Genomic DNA, 21495 nt, shown 5'->3' with positions numbered 1-21495 from the left:
GGCTTTTCCCGGGAACAAACGAAAAGCTGGGTTTTTCTAACACATGACAATCCTAGTTGATGAGAAGATAGGTAAGCAAGGAACCAGGGCCTGGCCAGACCTCCTGGAAGGACGGAGTGCCGCCCGCTGCTTCATGGTTCCCCTTGTTGCAGCCAGCCTTGAGGAGGAGACCCCAATCCATGTCAGCACCCTGGCCCCGAGGGAGACAGAAGGCCAGCTGGGGCAGCCCTGGGCGGCCCTCAAGTCCCATCCCCAGCTGCTTGGTCCGGGGTGGGGGGGCGTTCTGAGCCCAGGCTGCCTCCCTGAGAAGGCCAGTTGCCCCCCCCACTGGCATTCCTAAGCCAATGACATGGATCGGATGTCGGCCCTGACTCTGCTGACTCCGGCAAAGCAGGACAGGTGATCTCCCTGGTACCCGCGCATCCGCCTGGCCTGCCAGTCGTGATAGCCCTTCTGCCTCCAGAAGCCACAGAGGCTAATGCAGGGTGGGTGGATCCGGGGCCGCTGACAGTCTGTCCTCCCCGCTGGTGTCCTGGAGAAGCAGTGGTACCTGCGGGCTTGTGATAAGAGTGGGACTGGCGCAGGCCTCAGTGGGCCTTCCATCTGTCTGTAAGAGATGGCGAGGGGCGCTTCTAGGGCTCTTTTGAGGGGAGGGTGGCCGGGCAGCCAGGGCTCAGGGCCCCCAGCTCAGGCCCGTGGGCTCACAGATGGCCAATACAAACCAAGCCTGTGAAAGTGAAAGTCGCTCAGTCATGTCCAACTCTTCGCGACCCCACGGACTATACAGTCCATGGAATTCTCCAGGCCAGAATACTGGAGTGGGTGGGTAGCCTTTCCCTTCTCCAGGGGATCTTCCCAACCCAGGAATCGAGCCCAGGACTCCCACATTGCAGGCGGATTCTTTACCAGCTGAGCCACAAGGGAAACCAAGCCTGTACTGAATTTCAAACTGGCACAAAGGTTCTTCGAAGCCAGTGATGGGAAACATGTATGGGATGTCAGGATAGGGTTGTGACGGCATTTTTACTGTCACCTGAGAGAGATAAGGCAGCTCATCTCCAAGGCAGATGGAAGGCCGAGAGGGTCCCCATGTGTGCAGGGAGAGAAGACTGCTGTCTGGGGGGTGTCATCCCTCTTCCTTTCCGTCCTCCCCGTCCCTGTCCTCCCCTCAGCTCCTCCTTCTGTTTCTCCTCCTCCAACATGCCTGTTGTTTCTTTTTATACTTTTTTTTTTAATTCTTGGTTTTATATGATAAAGGGAACCTTTTGATTTTTTGTGTATAAAAGTTGATTAAATTTGATTCAGAAATTTCCCTTCCCACCCTCCCCAGACTTCTCTATACCCAGCTGAGTGATGTGCATTAATGTGGCTCCCAACTCATTCTGCTGAAAGGACCGCTGAGGCCTCAGGAACCATGGGGAGCCTGCGGCTTTCAGAAGCTGCAGGGACCTCGGGGCCTCCCCAGAGCTCCATCTCAGAGCAGACTGAGACAAGGGACAGAAGGTGACATCCACATGACCCTGACTGAGGCATCAGGAAATCGCCCGGGTGTCCTCATTTGTATGAGAAATTGCAGAGTCCGGTAGGCTTGGGATGGACGCTGGCCCAAAGGAGTTGCTTCCAGCCCAGGACTTAGCCAGAGGTGACTCCCTAGGGCTGCCAGGGACTCACAAAGCTGCACGTCAGTCCTCCTTCCAGGCCTTCCAAAAACCAACACTAGCTCCTCTCTTTAGAGCCGATTTCTTAAATTTTACCTGCCCATCAAACATGGTCCTCTGGGAGAAGAAAGCCTTTGTAGGTTTTGTCTTCACCAGCTGACCATTTTCACTTGAAAGCACTCGGCCACCTCCTTCATTTCATGGCAGACCTTGGTGGGTGTGGGACGGCAGAGAGTCCAGGGGAACCTTAGGGAATGGCCAAGGGGGTAGATGAGACCCCCTCCTCCCAGCTGAGCTTCAAAGACCCTTCTGAACAACTGAACAGTTAACAGCCCCCTTTGAACTCTGCCCAACTCCCTCCCCGCTCCACAACCACCACCAGTCTGGACTCTGGTTAAAGACTGGCTGCTGTTTCCCTGTCCCTGGGTAGCCAGAGGACATGATTACGAAAGACCTGACATGAGCAGAAAGAGAGAGGGCTGGTGTTAAAAGGCAAGTGAGGCCAACATCAGTGGCAGGAGCCCCAGGCCTCACCTCCCAGGCCCCTCCCGACCTGTGGTCACCATGAGGCTGCCCCTACAGCACCCACCCACGGGGCCTGAGAGTAGTGCAGAGTTACACCGGGATGGGACATGCTCAGACCCATCCACATACCCCTCCCCCTGCTCTGTACCCACGAGCCAGGAGGAGAGAGAGGCCCAGAAAGATACAGCGATGCCAAGAGGGCAGCACAGCTGGGAGCAGGACTTCCTCATCTTCCGGTTGAGTGAAGCCGTCAAGACTCCTCCCTGCCTCTTGGTCTTGGCGAGGAAACCATGAGGGTTTTCTTTAGCGAGATCATCAGAATCCCAAATGGTACAGCAGGGGGAGAGTTGGAGCTCACAGAGCTGGTGTCTCGCACAAACACAGACCCACACGCCGAGACCACTCCCCCCGGCCCCGCCCCCCAGTCTTCTTTCCTGGTGGAAATGAAGCTACGTTACCCGAGTTGGCCACTGGGTGGCACCGTTAGGCCATGCACATGGCTCCATGCACTTCTCTGAACAGCAACAGAAAAACATGCTTAACCTTTAAAAAAAAAAAAGAGTGCCTCTTACTTTGGGTGAAATTCGATGACAGATTGAATGCACCTTCCTCCATGTCATGGTTCAGCTTCTCTTGTTCCTGCCCTTTCGTTGACTTGAGTATGTGTGATTCCCGTGGCTGCAGGAACCACACAGCCAGGGACCTGTCCTCTCGTCTCATTGATGGGGAAACTGGCCTGTTTTGTTCACAGGACAGAAAATATGCCACCCAGACCTGAGTCCTGCTGAAATCCCTCTCCAGGGTTGCCTTGGGAACCATCGTCACGACCCAGGGAGCTGTTGTCCAAGCTTTGGCCCCGGCTGCTGCTGTTCTCAGCAGAAAAGAGCTCACAGTGCACGCCCAGCCCTCCAGCACCATGCAGATGCTGAGGGATTCATGAGAGGCAAATATAGTCATGAACAGGAGGCTTCTTTCTCCAGCAGTCCCTGGAGAATCTTTTGTAGAGGGATCCCCGATATACGTCCCTTCAGCTTTTTTCCAGATGAGCCCACCTGAAATCCAACAGACATTTTATGAGCACCTGTGCTGTGCTGTGCTTAGTCGCTCAGTTGTGTCCAACTCTTTGCAACCCCGTGGACAGAGAAGCCTGGCGGGCTACAGTCCAAGCCCAGTCCTTGCCTGGATTCTCCAGGCAAGAATACTGGAGCGGGTTGCCATGCCCTCCTCTGGGGAACGTGCCGAACACCATGCCCACATTGATGCTGCAAATAGGCTCAGTTTCTTCATCAACAGCATGTATGGCTGGGTCCTTCCAGCTCAAATATTCTTAATGGCTCCAAGATACTATTGCTTCTGGGATCTTTCTTTCATTTGAATACCTCCAACAGATCCCCACCAGATATGGAAAAGGGACTCACATTGTCTGGGTCGTGGCTTCTATGTCAAACAGTGGTTCTCTCCCAAGGGTGAATTTACCTCCCAGAAGACATTCAGTAATGCCCAGAAACTTTCTGGTTGTCACAGGGCGGGGAGGATGCCCCTGGCATCTGATGGGTCAAACCCAAAGATATTTCTATGTACAGGGCGACTCTTACAACAGAGAATTATCCAGCCCAAAATGGCAACAGTACCGAGGCTGAAAAACCTTGAGGTAGAGAGATAAAAATCTCTTTTTGGTAACCAGAAGCAAGGCAATCTTCTAACATACATTTAGTGCAATGATGGAGCATCTTTGTATTCTCAGCAGTCCCTGCAGCCTTCATGACCTGGGACATGGCTACTGGGACAGCTAGGGGACAAAGAGTGAGTGCCATGGGATGTCAGTTCCGGGACCACGTCCAACAGAGCAGCTACTGACGGAGCCCCTGGAACGAACTGTCCTTGTGCTTCTGTTTCAGGTTCTGGTTGGCAGTCCAGGATCTCAAGAAACAGCCCCTCCAGGATGTGGCCAGGAGGGTGGAAGAAATCTGGCAAGAGTTTCTGGCTCCCGGGGCCCCAAGCGCAATCAACCTGGATTCTCACAGCTATGAGATAACCAGTCAGAACGTCAAGGATGGAGGGAGATACACATTCGAAGATGCCCAGGTTTGCTCATCTCATCAAACATTTCTGTCCCAAGATGTTCATGTGTCAGCCCCACTACCCCACTCCTTGAACACACATCCGAGGTGTCATATGTAGTTATAATCTCAGCCTTTATTTATGAGGCCATCAATGGGGACCATTCCAGGTGGATGCACAGTGCAATTCCAGGAGGACTGCTTTCCTAAATGAGTTATGTTATTACGTAGAAATAGAAATTTACCATTATGTGTATGTCTTTTCCAGGAAAATCTCAGAAGTGTTTTACAAAACCCAAAGTCCTATAGTAAGTCATAGTAAAATCTGGAAAGTAGAGCACAGCATCAGCAAAGTGGGGAGAGTGGGCTCGAGGGCCAGGGGTCAAGACCATGCTCATAACCACCACCCTGCACTGTGACCGCCAATCCCGCAGTGATGTTTGGGGAACACGTCTGAATTCCATGCCGTGTGCCATGTGATGAGATACCATCAGAAACAGACCAAAGCCCCTGCCCTGGAGGAAGTTAAAGGCTAGTGGGAGAGAAAGGCAGGGAAACAGGCAATGTCACCAATAAGTGAATGAGCTCTGGGGTGTAAGGAACCCATGAGTTGGCGGGCAGGGGGGTGACAGGGAAGGACGCACGACTCTGCACAGCACCGTTAGCACACAGATGCTGGTGAAGCTGGTGGAAGAAACAGAAGCCACCCTAAACGGCAAGCTTAACTTGAGGGCTGGGAGACGCCATCTCTAGAGATAAACATCAGATCCATTTCTCACTTCCTGGCCCCTAAATTTTGTTTCCTCCCACCATCCCACACCCGGTGATAGGGCTTAAGGTTTTGCTCTGTCTCCTCAGCCCTCTTCATCTCTTGCACCTGTGGGGTCCCCAGGTGAGAACTGCCCTCCCACAGACATTATCATCTAATTTAGGAAACTCAGTCTCTGGTGCACATAACGGCATGAGAAGAGAAACGGTGTCCCCGTCATCCCAATTTGCCTTGTTATTTGCTCAGAACTTCGGAATGGAAACACTTAGCAGCCTCAACACCACAACTGTCTTTCATGTGACCCCCTGGTCATGAGTTCCACTGAATGCCTGGGCCAGGTAGATTTGGTTTTGTAGAGTTCAGTGACTTAGCTTTATGAAATCCCAAGTCCCTCACACCCTTTGCAGCTTCAAAGTGAAATATTCAAGTCACGAGAATTTTTTTTTTTCTGATAGATTTTAGTATGTGTGTGTGTATGTGTACCAAGCACATAGTGACAGTATCCTGGTGAGGAGAATGATGGAGAAGCTTCATAAGTGATGGAGAAGCCCCGTGGGTGATGGAGAAGCTCCATGGGTGATGGAGAAGCTCCATGGGTGATGGGGAAGTCCCCAGTGAACACTCTGAAGCACAACTCTCCATCATTCATGAAACAGATGTTTCATGTTTTTTGAGATGGGATGTTTCAAAGGGGTATTTGTCAGAGCCATCATGCTCCCTGCCCAGTATTACCATCTGAGCAAGATGTCAGAAGGGATTTATTTTAATGTTTTATTATTGAAACTTGTGGGCATTTTTTATGGAAAAGTAGAAACTTTGTGAACCCTCATCCAGCCTCAACAATCATCAATATAAGACCAATCTCATTTTATCTGTGTCCCTGCCTACTTTTTCACCATTAGTTTTAAAACAAATCCAAGACTTAACCATTCCATCTGTAAATACTTAGGTATATACCTCTAACAGAAACTGACCCTTTGGTCTTAACATTCCCGCAATACCTTAAGAAATTAGCGATTATCTCTTAATATCATCAAATGTCGTGCGACTGTTCAAGTTCATAGTATTTCCTAAATGCCATTTTAAAATTCTTATTCAAAATCAGAATCCAAATAAGGCCCACACATGTAGCTCACCTTGTCTTTTAAGTACATTGTAATCTACAGGCTCCTTTTATGTTCTCCTCACCCTTGAAGTTTACTGAAGGAAGAAGTTGGGTCTTTTGTGCTGGAGAGATCCCGCAGTCTGGATTTTTCTGTTTGCAACCTTGTGTTGCTATTTAATGTGTCCTACCATCTGCATTTCCTATAAATTCCTAGTTTGACTTAGATATTTAATCAGATTTTAGCTTGATTTTTGTGGGGAAAACTACTTCCTAGACTGTGCTGCGCTCTCTTGTCAGAAGGCGTATGATGTCTAGCCATCTCCCTTTGTGGTTTTCGAAGCCACTGATGTTCATAGTTTAGATCCGTCAGTTAATTAGGGGTTACAAAATGATGTTCTAACCCTGTCATTCTTTCTTCATTTATTAAGTGAAATACAAATAGTCAAATACATCTACTGTTTGATTATCTAGTAATGGAATTCATATAAGACGGATGGAATATATGTTTGAATCATTTCCTCTATTTGCCAATTTTAAAAATAATGAATAGTTTACTGTCATCTTCCAATGATGACCAATTAGGGTGTCTGTGTGTGTTTTTTAGTATCCTTGTAAACCCATCGGTTTAAGCATATTTGCTATGTTTTAACCCATTTTGTTTATTATTGTTATTGCTGCTTGCATTGTGCCATCTCTGGCCAGTTGGCTCCTTCTGACATGACCCTGGTAGTCTTTGATGTGATTGAAATATCAGGGAAGCTAAGATGATCCAAGCCCTTCCCCAGATATGGAATCAGCTAGTTCTTCAAGAATCTAAGAATCCCTTGTTTTTCTTAGTGGGAAATATTTTTAGAGACGATAATCTGGGCATTTCGAGGCACTCATTGTTCCTGGGTTGGTTATCATTTTTAGACTTTTCCAGTGGCCAAAACTAGGAAATAGGTGGTGGTTGTTTCTGATGAAAATACATCATGAATCATACTGATACTCTGCATTCAAATTCAAAACTACAGGGGATTTTATTTAACCTCTTCTTTCTTAGGTCTGTGTCCCCTTTTTCTAGAAACCTGATTCTCAAAGGCACTATCGATGACAGCGTTAGTTCTTCATGTCATTTGCTTTATCCTACATCACCACAGAGCAGCCTCAAACTCACAATGCCAACGAGCAGCAGTATAATCATATCAGTACTACTCAGTCATTGCCTGGTTGGTGGCACTCGTGGAAAAGAACCTGCCTGCCAATGCAGGGGACATAAGAGATGTAGGTTCGATCCCTGGGCTGAGAGGATCCCTTGGAAGAGGGCATGGCAACCCACTCCAGTATTCTGCCTGGAGAATCCCCACGGACAGAGGAGCCCCATGGGCTACAGACCATAGGGTCACAAAGAGTCGCATGTGACTTAACACACGCATTTCAAGTGTGGAAGCACCACAGTTTAGTCAACTGACTATTGAAATTTAGTCAATACGCCTATCAAATATTTCTTGACATTTATATTGTTACTACGTCAAGAAATATTTGATGGGAAAGCTTGGGAAGTCAGCACATCATGCCTTGACGTGCTTCTGGATATACAGCCTCCATTAGCACAGTTCTCTGCCATTTTTCAGGTAAATACTCACAACACTGGGTTGGCCAAAAAGTTCCTTTGGTTTTCATTAACATTATACAGAAAATCTCCAATGAACTTTTTGGCCAACCCCATGTATTGTGTCTCCTTACTGAAGTAGACTAGACATGTGGATACCCAAAGAAAGCATTTGCAACCTCCTCATCGTCTGTAAGGACTGGGATTCTGTGACTTCTAGTAAAGCGCTCTTCCTAAACCAGTTTCTCTTTTCAGCACATTCCGTTTTGTTTCTCAAGTGTGTTTTCATCGTAAGTACACCAAGTGCTTCTCCCTAGCACTGTGACCTTGGGCAAGTTCCTTAAACTCCCTCAGTCTTCTTCCCTCATCTGTACAGAGATACAATGGTACCTATGCTGTGGAAAGGGAATTAGGTGAAATAAAACATATCAACGACTAGCAGTGTCTGGCCCACAGTAAGACATTGGAAGTTTGTCTTATTAATGTCATTAATATTCTTTTCTTATACTTTTGTGTTTAACAAATTTGCTTTAAAAAAATTCACATAACTGTATGTAACCTTAGTACCCAGAGATAACCCCTGTTCTAGTACTTTTTCCTCTCTCTCAATTCATGTGTATAGAGTGGCTGTGCAAATAGGTTGATTCTGTAGCCTGCCTTTTACACTAAGAGTTGGTTTAAAAGGCTGAATTTCTTCCGTGAATGGCCAGACGGTTTAAATTTTGAGCTTTGTAGGTCATAGAGTCTATATTACTGGTACTCAGTTCTGCCATACCAAAACAGCTACACTGTCATAGTGTAACAATGGGAAATACATCAATAAGTGGGCACGGCTGTGTTGAAAACCTTTATTTTTGGACTCTGAAAGCTCATGAAACAGTATTCTCCTTTTGATTTTTCTCAGTCACTTAAAAATATAAAAACCATTCTTAGGACATAAAGAAGTAGACAGCGGGGGCAGAGTTTGAGATCACCGTGCTAGATAATATACCATGAAAATCATTGAAACATTTCAAGAAATCCAGAAAGAGAGAAGATAAAGGGTTGGGAGCCATTAATCTTTCATTTATATGGGAGAGCGGGTTAGAGGAGACCTTGGTGTAGTAACAGTAACCCACCAACCTCCATGAGTGTTTCTGCATTGGGGTTGAGTATTCTAGAGCCCGCGACCGAGGGGAAGTCAGTCGGTAAGTACCATGATCCCCACTCTGCCTGCTGCCTGCACCGGCTGCACAGGTGTGACTTCAAGGTTTCCAGGTAAGGGGGAGAAGGCTAAAATCCAGCCAGAACTTGCTCTCAGATCTCCCAACTTGCCAGTCAGGTCTGCTGCTCAGATAGCACTGCCCCTGGGTTATCAGAGCTGAGGTCTGGTTGTCATGCAGAGACCTGGAGAAACTCTGGTCCCCAGCGAAAATCCCCAAGCCGGGGAGCAGGCTCTGATTCTAGCCACATGCTCTGTTCCTGTAAGCCCTTTACGCTTGCTTGCGGTCACTCAGTTTGCCCATCTGAGAAGTGGGAATGATGACACCTAAGCCCTTTGGAACACCCCCCACTGGGATCAGAAACCACCCAACAGGGGTCAAAGAACCAATAAACATGTGAATATCCGGGGTCAGTAGCTGGAGTGAAGACTGAGACAGGGTTGTGGGTTCATTTGAAATGGGCCCCAGGGGAGGGGGTGTAAGCGCTCTCTGAGGGTTTTGTTTTTTCATGTGACCACAGCCATTGTTACAGCAAAGTTAATTGCCTGTGTTTGCTTCCTGTGGAAAGATCCCACAAGACGCCCTGTCAGCATGGGCCCAGCGTTTGCATTTGTGTTTTGCCTATCCATTTGGCTTCTTTGAAAATTTGGGCCAAGATCAAATCTTCCATAAAGGTCTGTGGGCTGTGACCATAGCCCTCAGCTGTTTGCTCTGTTGTTCCAATTTCACAGATTTAGCTTCATGAGGGGAGAAAAAGAAGAAAAATGAGCCATGGCTTTTTTTTATGGACTCAGTTCTTTATGCTAGGGATTGAGTTCTGTTCTCAATGCTGAGGCATCAGGAGAGCTACATTGCCACCCACTTGCCTTGTCATCTCAGGCAAGGATCTTGATGATTTGTGCCTTAGTTTTCTCATCTGTAAAATGGGGATGATGTTTTCTCTAAGCCCTCTAAGGGTTTTTGAGAAATAAAATGAGCCAATAGCCCTGAAAACTCTTTGAATAAGTGCTATATCCTTATATGTGTGAACTCACAAAAATTAATGGCCTTAGTATTCCCTGAGGTCTCATAATTCCAAGCTAAATCTAAACTCCCAAGAAGATGTCTGCTCTTGGAAGGAGTTCCTTGTGGGGAAAAGCAAAAATAAAAGGTGTGTAGGAGCTAGATCTGGGGCACCTTGGGTGTCTTCCTAAGGAATTTGAATTTTCTCACCCTGAAGACAGTAGGAAAGCATTGAAGGCTTAGAGCTGAAAGAGGAGGAATCAAACAGTGGTAGGCAGAGCAATAGGAGCTGAGAGAGACCCGAATCTCGGGGCTCGTTGTCTGAAGCACTGCTGGTGGGTTTCAAGAAGAGAATGAAACCACAGGAAGTATCGTGAGCCTAAGGCTTCCTCTTAGGGCATTCACCTCTTCCCAGAGCCTCTGCAGGCGGCAGGAGGCAGGCGGGAGTCAACTGGCTGGCACACGGGCTGCCTGGCTTCAGTTTTAAGTCTCAGAGTATCTGAGAATGTTGAAGCCTGGCTTGGAGAATTTTGAGCATTACTTTACTAGCGTGTGACATGAGTGCAATTGTACAGTAGTTTGAGCATTTTTGGCATTTGCCTTTCTTTGGGATTGGAATGAAAACTGACCTTTTCCAGTCCTGTGGCCACTGCTGAGTTTTCCAAATTTTCTGGCATATTGAGGGCAGCACTTTCACAGCATCATCTTTTAAGATTTGAGATAGTTCAACTGGAATTCCATCACCTCCACTAGCTTTGTTCATAGTGAGCTTTCTAAAACCTACTTGACTTTGCATTTCAGGATGTCTGGCTCTAGGTGAGTGATCACACCATCATGATTAGCTGGGTCGTGAAGATCTTTTTTGTATAGTTCTTCTGTGTATTCTTGCCACCTCTTCTTAATATCATCTGCTTCTGTTGGGTCCATACCATTTCTGCCCTTTACTGTGCCCATCTTTGCATGAAATGTTCCCTTAGTATCTCTAATTTTCTTGACAAGATCTCTAGTCTTTCCCATTCTATTGCTTTCTTCTATTTCTTTGCATTGATCACTGAGGAAGGCTTTCTCATCTCTCCTTGCTATTCTTTGGAACTCTGCATTCAAATGGGTATATCTTTCCTTTGCTCCTTTGCCTTTTGCTTCTCTCCTTTTCTCAGCTATTTGTAAGGCCTCCTCAGACAACCATTTTGCCTTTTTGCATTTCTTTTTCTTGGGGATGGTCTTGATCCCTTTCTCCCGTACAATGTCACAAACTTCCGTCCATAGTTCTTCAGGCACTCTGTCTATCAGATCTTCGTGAACTTCCAGATATTCAAGCTGGATTTAGAAGAGGCAGAGAAAAACCAGAGAGCAAATTGCCAACATTGTTGGATCATCGAAAAAGCAAGAGAGTTCCAGAAAAACATGTACTTCTGCTTTATTGACTACACCAAAGCCTTTGACCATGTGGATCACCACAAACTGGAAAATTCTTCAAGAGATGGAAATACCAGACCACCTGACCTGCCTCTTGAGAAATCTGTATGCAGATCAGGAAGCAACAGTTAGAACAGGACATGGAACAACAGACTGGTTCCAAATCAGGAAAGGAGTACGTCAAGGCTATATATTATCACCCTGCTTATTTAACTTATATGCAGAGTACATCATTAGAAATGCTGGGCTGGATGAAGCACAAGCTGAAATCAAGATTGCCGGGAGAAAGATCAATAACCTCAGATATGCAGATGACACCACCCTTATTGCAGAAAGCGAAGAAGAACTAAAGAGCCTCTTGATGAAAGTGAAAGAGGAGAGTGAAAAAGTTGGCTTAAAGCTCAACATTCAGAAAACTAAGATCATGGCATCTGGTCCCATTACTTCATGGCATATAGATGGGGAAACAGTGGGAACAGTGACAGACTTTATTTTTGGGGGCTCCAAAATCACTGCAGATGGTGACTGCAGCCATGAAATTAAAAGACCCTTGTTCCTTGGAAGAAAAGTTATGACCAACCTAGACAGCATATTAAAAAGCAGAAACATTACTTTTCCAACAAAGGTCCATCTAGTCCAAGCAATGGTTTTTCCAGTAGTCATGTATGGATGTGAGAGTTGGACTATAAAGAAAGCTGAGGGCCAAAGAATTGATGCTTTTGAACTGTGGTGTTGGAGAAGACTCTTGAGAGTCCCTTGGACTGCAAGGAGATCCAACCATCCATCCTAAAGGAAATCAGTCCTGAATATTCATTGGAAGGACTGATGTTGAAGCTGAAACTCCAATATTTTGGCCACCTGATGTGAAGAACTGACTCATTTGAAAAGACCCTGATGCTGGGAAAGATTGAAGGCGGGAGAAGGAGATGACAGAGGATGAGATGGTTGTATGGCATCACCGACTCAACGGACATGAGTTTGAGTAACCTCCAGGAGGCTTGGTGTGCTTTAGTCCAAGGGGTCGCAAAGAGTCAGACACAATTGAGCTACTGAACTGAACTGATCTGAGGATGTTCCAAGAACTGTGTCACTGGATCCATTGAGTTACTTGTCCATCTCTCCACCCATCCATTTCATGAACATTCATTCTCCCATTTGAGTTGGGAGACCTTGACCTGTGGGCTGTGAAGTTCTACACCAAGGGAAATGGCAAAGGTCATAAGGGGCCTGGATGACTTTTCACCACTGGGCACAGCTTGTCCAAGAGCACATCATTCTTTACAAACCAAACGTAACAAGCCTAAGAAAATGCTGCATTGAGATTGAATTGGATTGGAAATCTGTCCAGCAGATGGGTTGGCAGTTGAATCTGGTGGACCAATCCAGCCTGTTGACTTTAGTCCCTGCAGGTTCCCATGTAGGTTTCCTAGATGTCCAAGCCCCTCTGCTTCCCTGACCTGCAGTAGCTACTGAGATGCCCCATCTAGACCTGCAGTGTCTAGGCTTCCAGCACCTCTGGATTTGAAGTTCTTCCCTGGGAGCAGTCAATTGGTTTTCCTTACCTTCTATAAATCCCTATGACACTAAAATAATGCTCTGCAAACAGTTGTGGTTTAGAAAAATTTTTTTCTTGACAATTTGGTCCAGAATGATAAACTCAGTTGTACCTATCATAAAAAAAAAAAAAGGCAATTTGTTCCTTGGCTTTCCATTCAGAAAAGTCTTGCCACACGACCTTGGAAAGTACATAGAGGAGGTGATCAACAAATATCAGTTGAATTCAATTTCTCCAATATGCCAATTCAGCAAAACTAGGACCATCTACTAAGGGTCAGATGTTCTAGACTCTGGGAATATACAGATAAGTAGGCTTTTCTCTTAAGCAGACCCCAGTCTAAGTTACCGAAACTCTACTTGGCCATCATCCATGCATGGAAAGATCAAAGACTAACCTCAAGGTCAAAATGAGGTCAGGGTGATATAAGAGCTGAGAAATACACCATCAAGTTACACCCACCGTGAGCAGACAAAAAGCCTCGAGTCTAGAGTCTCTATTCTTACCTAAAGGTAGATGTTTAGAAGCAACTTGACTAAGGAATGAAAGTCTTCTAACGTTTGCTTTGTTGAAATGTCAGAGCCCAGGGAGCCCACGTTTACATTTGCCCCAGATGAGTCAGAAGCAGACATCTTCCTAGCTTGGTGAAGGCTGTTCATCTTTGCCCCAGAGGTGGAGGTGGTGGCACTGTATGCCAGTATCACAAGACTGCCCCAAGTTTCCTGATATTAATCCTCATTTGGAGGACACTTCCTGGTAGACTTCCCATGCCAGACATATTTTAATAAAATATGCTATGGAACTGCTTACTCCAGGAATTACTCATTTTATTCTGTGGGTGGTTTTATTTTAGGGAGATGAACAGCAGAGGGAGGCATGCATTTTGAAAAGAACAAATCAGTTGTTTGTGAGAGGATTCTGTTTATTACCACACAGAAGAGTAGTTCCTGAAGAGAAGGCGTCAGAGAAGCAAATTCCAAAATTTCTTTGTTGATGCTTCAGAGCAGAGATCTCCTGCACCAAACCGCATGCCCTTGAAGAGGAGAAGGAAACATTTGTCTAAGTTAATACCCATGGTATTCGGGTAGGTGAAAGAAAATATGCAAAGCTGCCTTTGAAGCTACTCTTATCTAAGAACAGGGATTGAACAGCATCACAATACTGTGCCCTTTGGCCAGTTAAATTGAACATGTTTATAAGGATGCTTTAAAGGCAAAAGATAATTCACTCTTACACTCTCTTAGGGCTTGAATGTTGCATTCCATGTAAACAGTGACTCACACATCCTGTTTAGAAGGATAAAGAAATCCAAATGGGGGCTTCTCATATAGGATCCACGGGACCCTAGAATATTTTTTTAAAAAAGAATTTATATATATTGCTATGTATGTATACATGTATGGGTCTTCCCAGGGGCACTAGGGGTTAAGAATCTGCCTACCAAAGCAGGAGACATAATGAGCCGCAGGTCCCATCCCTGGGTTGGGAAAATCCCCTGGAGGAGGGCATGGCAGTTCACTCCAGTATTCTTGCCTGGAGAATCCTATGGACAGAGGAGCCTGGCGGGCTACAGTCCATAGGGTCATAAAGCGTCAAATGGGACTGAAGCAACTTGGTACACACATGTATATATGTGTAACTGAAGCACTTTGCTATGCATCAAAAATTAACACAACACTGAAAACCAACTCCATTTCAGTTTAAAAAGAGGAGAGAAAAACATGGGGAAAAAAAGATTCACAGGATCCTGGGATGATTGTCCAAAGCCGCATCCTGAGGACAAGAGGCTACTGTCTCTCACTCAAGTGGTTGTTCACATGGCCGTGGAGTCTTTGCTATGTTTATTAGGCAGATAATGACGTAGGATCCCCGTCAATTCCCTACCCTAGTGCAGTCCCACCTTCTGTCCTCCTGCAGGACCCATGATGAGAAAAGTGTTCATTTTCCCTAGACTTCAGCAAGCCAGGCGTAAGGTCTGAAGGCCTTTGGCTTAAGATATCCTCTTGAAAGATGAGACTCAGGGATCTCTTGGGTGACTTTCTGTGACACAGACTTGCTGCCTATGACTTCCCGGGAGTCTGATCAGCACTCAGAGCTTTGCCAGGTTGGCCCTTCCTGCTGGTGCAGAAGGGAAGCTGGACACGATCTGTGAGGTGAGAAACCAGAGTCTGTGTCACCCTGGGTGACCCAGCCGTTGTTGTCACTGACAAGTGGGGCTGGTGAACAGTCCACCCCTGGGGTGACTCAGATGAAAGCTTGAGAGGAGGCCCCCAACGTTTCTGCTGACCACACATTGAGGACTTTGTCTCAGCCACACAACTGGCTCCCTCGAAACCCCAACGGAAGGACCATGAACAGCAGCAGGTGCCAAGGCAAGAGTGTGAGCTTTGGGGGGGATCACAGAACACTGGGCTCAAATCCTGACTCTGCTCCGGCAAGGCACTCAAATTTGTAGGACTTTAGTGTCCTCCTCTGTAAAAGGAAGCTGTTTAAACCTAAACACCAATTCTGAGCAAATAACAACAGCAATGAAAGTAAGACAACTTTTCTCCTTCCCCAGGAATCTTATGGTCTTTGGTCTCCTCCCCGGCGTCCTCTCTGGCAAGGGCAGTCCCTTCATGTAAGCCAGTTATCATCATTACTTCGCTTGTGTACAGTTTTTGTAATGGGTTCCCCTCTATTTCCTTGGTTAACTGTGTGCTTGGTGGGGCTGGAAAAAGGTGAGTGGGGACCTGAATCCAAGCCTTTGACCACCAGCCTGGTCCCCCTTCCAGTATCTCATGCAGCAACATCACATCTTGCACCACAATCTTATCTTCCTTCAGGGGACCACAAGGGACTCAACAGTGCCCAAAGCCTGGATGTTGTTCCAGGAAGGGTGGATGTGGAAGACAGAGACGAAGAAAGAAAAATAGGACACTTGAAAATCCCAAGAAGGGCTCTTGGCAGCTGTGCAGTGCTCCAGCTGAGTGGCCTCCCACTCCAGGAGGATGCTCTAAAGCTGGGGAATGAGATTGTAATTGTCTTAGGAACCCACAGCCAAGAGGAGGACGTAAGGGTGTTCTTAAGTCATCCAGCTGCTCCGGCATGCTCGGGGCCCAAGGCCTGGGCATTTGTCTGATTACCTTCCCCAGCACTTGTGAGGGCCACTGGGTTTTGTCTAAAAACAAAGGAGCTTTCCAGCTGAGGACTCTCCCTGCAAAACATTGATTTGTAGCAGGTGTGGTTCTGAGACATTGAGACACTGCTCACTCCCTCCACCTCCTGCATGTGTCTTGGACTCCACCGATTCTGGTCATCTTGAGTTTTGGGGGGTTTTCTATTTTCTTTCTCTCCATTGCTTTCTTTTCTGAAAGAATCTTTCTTTTTGAGTACCCTTGATTTACCAGATTATATTAGTTTCAGGTATACAACATAGCGATTCAGTATTTTTATAGATTATACTCCCTTTAAAGGTTTTATAAAGTGCTGCCCATGGTTCCAGCTGGTTTTGCTTCTGCCTTGGCATCTCAGGTATGCAAAGCTCCTGTCCCAGGGCCGAGCCCAAGAAGGGAAATGAGGTGGAGGAGCTCATCAGGGACATCCCTGAAGCATCACTGTCACCCGCCCAGGGCTGTGACCCCCTCCCCGCACGAGAACCGTGGCTGAGATGGTCAGTGTGACTTCGGGCCTTAGAACATCAGTTTCTCTACCAGTGAGACTGAGCCTCCCCCCGTCTGGAGCAGGTGCCTCCCTACATGGCAGGAAGGCGGATGTGGACCCTGGTAGTTCTGCATGTTCCTAGTTAACTCAATCATCTCTTTTTTTAGACAGAGGGAACAAGGGAGGGGTCTAAGGAGGGAAGAAGGAAGAAAGGAAGGACAAATAAAGGGGCAGAGAGGAAGGGGAGGAGGGAGGGAGGAAGGGAGGAAAATAAGACAAGAAAAAGCAAAGAAGAGAAATGCAAACTTCTTTCTCTCCGGCCCCTTGGGAATTCTCTGGGTGGGGGTTCACTGGTTTTGCCAGCAGCTCCCCTGCTCTTAGCAGATCCTGGATATACATTTTCCTTAAGACTGGTTGTCTGCAAAGCAGGGGAAACAAACCAGAACCCCTCATAAATCAGTCGGGGTCACTGCCAAGAGCTTTGTACACTTGCTGTCCCTGGCAGTGATAAACTCATTGCATCTGGGAACCGGCCAAAGACCCTGAGTCCTATCTTAGTTCTTATTCCCAGAAAAAAAACCTCAGCGCTGCGTTCCCCCACCCCCTGTTTACTGTCTTTGTGTTTCTTAGAAAAAGCTGGCGAGGAGGAAGGAACGGAATTCCATAAGTGGGTACAGCAAAGGCTCCGCTTCTCCGCTTCTTTGCTTGGGGGAGGAGAGGAGGGCAGAGGAGAGTCCTGGATCCATAGACTGTGGGGAGGGAGGCCCCAGCCAGAGGGGCCTGAAGCCACAGTAGGGGGCCTGAGGGATCTGAGTCTTCGATTCCATTTTGCTCAGACCATGACTTCAACCTGCTGTGGTTGTTTTGTGGTTGTTCCCTCACGGGGCAATTTGAGATGGTCATCGTGATGGCCAAGAGCTAGCCATAGGGTTGGCAGAGTGAGACCACCTCGTGCAGCCCACCTCCAACAGGCCATGTTCTCTTTACTGTCTTCCCACACGGTCCCTGCCTTGGCTATGGCCTTGGGAACAAATTGTCAAGATGCCATGTGACATTAGGACAAGAGCAGAGCCCAAACTGTCCCTCTGACCCACGTTGACCCCCGCCACCGAAGAGGGGACCACTGTCTGCTGCGCCTTCCTCCTCAGCCCTGGATCATCCTTCTTTCTCTGGTTGACCAGACCAGGAACTGGGAGACACTTCCCGCCTCCTTAGCTCTTCCTGCCATGACGAGGCTCTTCCTGGTTGTTGGACCAGCATTCCCCACCTCTGGCAGGGAATTCATCTTCAATTTTACCCATTCACAGCACCTTGAACCTGAACTTCTTCCCTGTAGCCCTTAGCTCAATTAGTCACGCACACCCTTGTGCAATGAAATCCAAGTTTTATGACAATAAGGACCTCTTTTGTCTCGATCATGCTGTGATCTCAGTGTCTGACACAATGCCAGGCACCTAGGAAATGCTCAACAAATATTTTGGGGAACAAATACTGAGTCATCTGCTTTATTCTGTTCTTTCTCAGTTGACAAATTCTTTCTTTCAATGACTTTTCTTGCCTATGATGAGTTGGAGGAATTAGCTGGATTGGGGGTGAAATTTGTTCTCAAGGCCAGAAGGGTTGGTCTAGGAGAGGTTTCCTTACTCCTCTTGGGGCAGAAGGGGGAATTTTGTGAGATATTCCTGGGCATTTCGATTCTTGTGACAAATCAGAGCATCAAGCAGGGGGCTGTGGCCTTGGAGAGGGGTTTGGAGAAGGTCCAGGCCTGAGGGACAGGCCTCTCCAGATGACTCAGGAGCCACCTGGCTCTGCTGGCCAGACATAAGCCATGCCTGAGACAAGAAGAAGGAGACCGTGAGCCATTTTTGCTCTGGGTTAGCATCTGTACCTTGTTGTTGAACTGCTCAGTCGTGTCCCACTCCGGGAGCCCATGGACTGCAGCATACCAGGCTTCCCTGTCCTTCACCATCTCCCGGAGTTTGCTCCAACTGATGTCTATTGAGTAAATAATGCCATCCAACCATCTCATCCTCTGTCACCCCCTTCTCCTCCTGCCATCAATCTTTCCTAGCATCAGGGTCTCTTGTAATGAATTGTGTCTTCCATATCAGGTGGCCAAAGTATTGGAGCTTCAGCATCAGTCCTTCCAATGAATATTCAGGGTTGATTTCCTTTAGGATTGACTGGTTTGATTCCATTGCAGTCCAAGGGACTCTCCAGAGTCTTCTCCATTCATACCTTAGATGTAAATGTTAGGCCACTTTGAAGAGACAACAAATGCAAAGACCCTGATGTCTCTAGGTCTGGGCTTTGAGACAATTAGGGCTGAATTAAGATGCCCACATAGGGACCTCCTCTGAGTTGAATGTGATCCTCTGTCTCCTTCCATACAGAGAGCAGAAACTGATCCTAAACCAAAACAAGTATGGAGCCTGTAAACTTGCTCAGCATTTGCAGGCTCAGACCAGTATTTTGGTGAACCAAAAAGCCGCATAAATTCCGCTAACATTTAACCCCATACTGGACGCTATGCACATAAAAGAGATTAAAAACACATTGTTCCCACAAGGAACTTAAACTAGCGTGGGCTGGATTTTTGTCTGAAATTTGCAGGAAAACACTCACCAACACATGTTCTCATGAAGCTTATTAACTCAGAACGTATCTGAATCATCAAAGCAGATTCAGATCGAAGCCAGTGCTTCGTTTCTCTTGGCTCCTTGCAGTGGTCCCATTCCCATGAGGAGTGCTGCACCCTGCTTTTGTAAATATGGGATCATCTGTGCAAGAATGAAGCTGGTGCCCAAACAGGTCCATGTGTGGTCCCACGTAAGATGGCCAGAGAGGGACCCACATGGCACCAAGTTGATGGTTGCTTTCTGCCTTCACTTTCTTTCTGGTTTTGTTTTTTTGTTTTGTTTTGTTTTTTTGGCTGTGCTGGGTCTTATTTGCTGCACATGGGCTTTCTCTAATTGTGAGTGCGGAGTACTGTCTACTGAGACAGGCTGGTTTCCCTTGGGGTGGCTTCTCTCACTGCAGAGCACAGTATTCTCTGTTGTGTGGGCTTCAACAGTTGTGGTGCATAGTATTACTTGCCCTGCAGCATATGGAATCTTCCTGCAACAGGGATCAAACCAGTGTCCCCTGTATTGGCAGGTGGATTCTTAACCACTGGACCATCAGGGAAGTCCATGCCTTCACTTTCTTTTGAGATGGGTAGGGAGAGGGTTTTAGCAAGCCCTGGATGTAACCCAGCTTCCTCTGGGATGTACCAGCATCTCAAAAATGGCCAGGTACCTCTACAGGGTACCCCCAACTGAGGAAAGGTCTCTACCTCACCCATCCCCTGGGAAGAATACCCGAGGAAGAGGTCATTAATGACAAGTCCAGCCTTTCCATGGAGCATCCTCTTCACTGGCCAGCTCTCCATTCCTCCAAGCCTTGGGGCCCTTATCCAGCTTCACGGGATGGACAGGAGTGTGCATCAGAGAAGATGCTTCCCCGCCTAACGATCCCACCCTCTCTAGGGAAAGCCCACCCTCCTTTTAACAGGTCCTCTCTTGGGACAACCAGGCTTTCCCATGCAGCTGTGCTACCTTACATTTCAACTGCTAAATAACCCTTTTTCAATCAATAAGCTCCCTCTTGTAATGAACCTGGCTTTCCCTGTCCTTAATGAGGACAGATGTATTAGAAAGGGATCACGAGGCTACAGGAATTAGCTAAAAGTCAAGGGTAAAATCCATTGCCATGGCCAGAATGTAATGGCTCTCAGAGCCCAGGAGGGCACCATGCCCCAGCCTCTGGCATATTTGCCCACAAGACCCCATGACCTGGCTCTAAGAGCACTCTTCCAGGATGGGATGGCAGCCCTGATGTGCATTAACTGACCCAATTGCATCATTGCCTGTGGACTACTTTTTTTAGTTAATCTTTTTGAGATACTTTTAGACTCACAAGCACTTATAAGAAATACTATAGAGACACACCATTTACCCAGGTTCTCCTAACAGTAACATCTGCAAAAACCATAGTACAGTATCATGGCCATGATGTTGATATTGCTACATCCCCTGAGTTTATCAGATTTCCCAATTTTTCTTGTACTCACATGTACGTGTGTGTGTGTGTGTGTGTGGTTCTATACAACTCTATCACATGTGTAAGATGTGTCAAGATACAGAACTGGCCTTTCACCAAAGAACCCTTCCTGTTGTCTGTTATAACCGCACCTCCCGCCCCTCCTGCCCCTCTCCCATCCCTGAAATCTGGCAACCACTCATCTGTTGTCTGTTTCTACAATTTGTCACTTTGAGAATGTCACATCAATGGAATCATATAGTGTGTAAACCTTCTGGGGCTTTTTTTTTTTTTTTTTCATTCGTGATAATTCCTTTGGGATTCATCCAAGTGGTTGGATCATCGGTAGTTCCTTCCTTCTCATCGCTGTGCCTGTGGTTTTAATCATTAAGCAACAGCGCATCTCAATGTGGCACCAAGGCCCTATTACAAAGCTTCTGGGACATGATCTTCAAGGATCTTTTAACGCTGAGAAAGAAAATAGGTTTTAGTTGATGTTTTCTGAGTCGGGGGGCGGGGAGGAGAAACAACGAAGCAAGCATGTTACCTATTTTTCCAAGTTCACACCAGCATACTTTGGGCTGTTTCTTTCCTAACAGTGGCCGGTTGGGTTGCAATTCCCTTTAGTGTTGGGTGACAGTTCTTTCTTATGTCTTCCCGTCTCCCACCTCCCCAGGAGCACATCTACAAGCTGATGAAGAGTGACAGCTACGCCCGCTTCCTCCGGTCCAATGCTTACCAGGACTTGCTGCTGGCCAGGAAGAAGGTATCCCTGGAAGGGCAGCCTTGCCTTTCTTAGCTCTATTGACCTTTGCCTGCTGCTTGCTGCTGGTGTGACGTGAGAATACCATCCCTTGGGTTTTCTTTCTTTTCCCTTTTCTTCTTTCCCT

At 46.9% G+C, this 21495-nt stretch overlaps 1 protein-coding gene across 15 annotated transcripts in view; it reads left to right on the top strand.

Moving 5' to 3' along the window:
* RGS6 (regulator of G protein signaling 6) overlaps nucleotides 1–21495 on the top strand; it is a 639493-nt gene that overhangs the window by 579834 nt on the left and 38164 nt on the right. For all 15 annotated transcript variants that reach the window (XM_044924782.2, XM_044924778.2, XM_044924776.2 and 12 more), the window contains 2 exons: nucleotides 4082–4268; nucleotides 21282–21371. In XM_044924782.2, coding sequence (XP_044780717.2) covers nucleotides 4082–4268; nucleotides 21282–21371 — 277 coding nt within the window. The remainder of the gene's footprint in view (nucleotides 1–4081; nucleotides 4269–21281; nucleotides 21372–21495) is intronic.

This window comes from Bubalus bubalis, chromosome 11 (assembly GCF_019923935.1).
Source record: "Bubalus bubalis isolate 160015118507 breed Murrah chromosome 11, NDDB_SH_1, whole genome shotgun sequence".
Taxonomy (NCBI): Eukaryota; Metazoa; Chordata; class Mammalia; order Artiodactyla; family Bovidae; genus Bubalus; species Bubalus bubalis.
The sequence above is the reverse complement of the archived record's forward strand: the minus strand, read 5'-3'. Positions and strand labels throughout refer to the sequence as shown.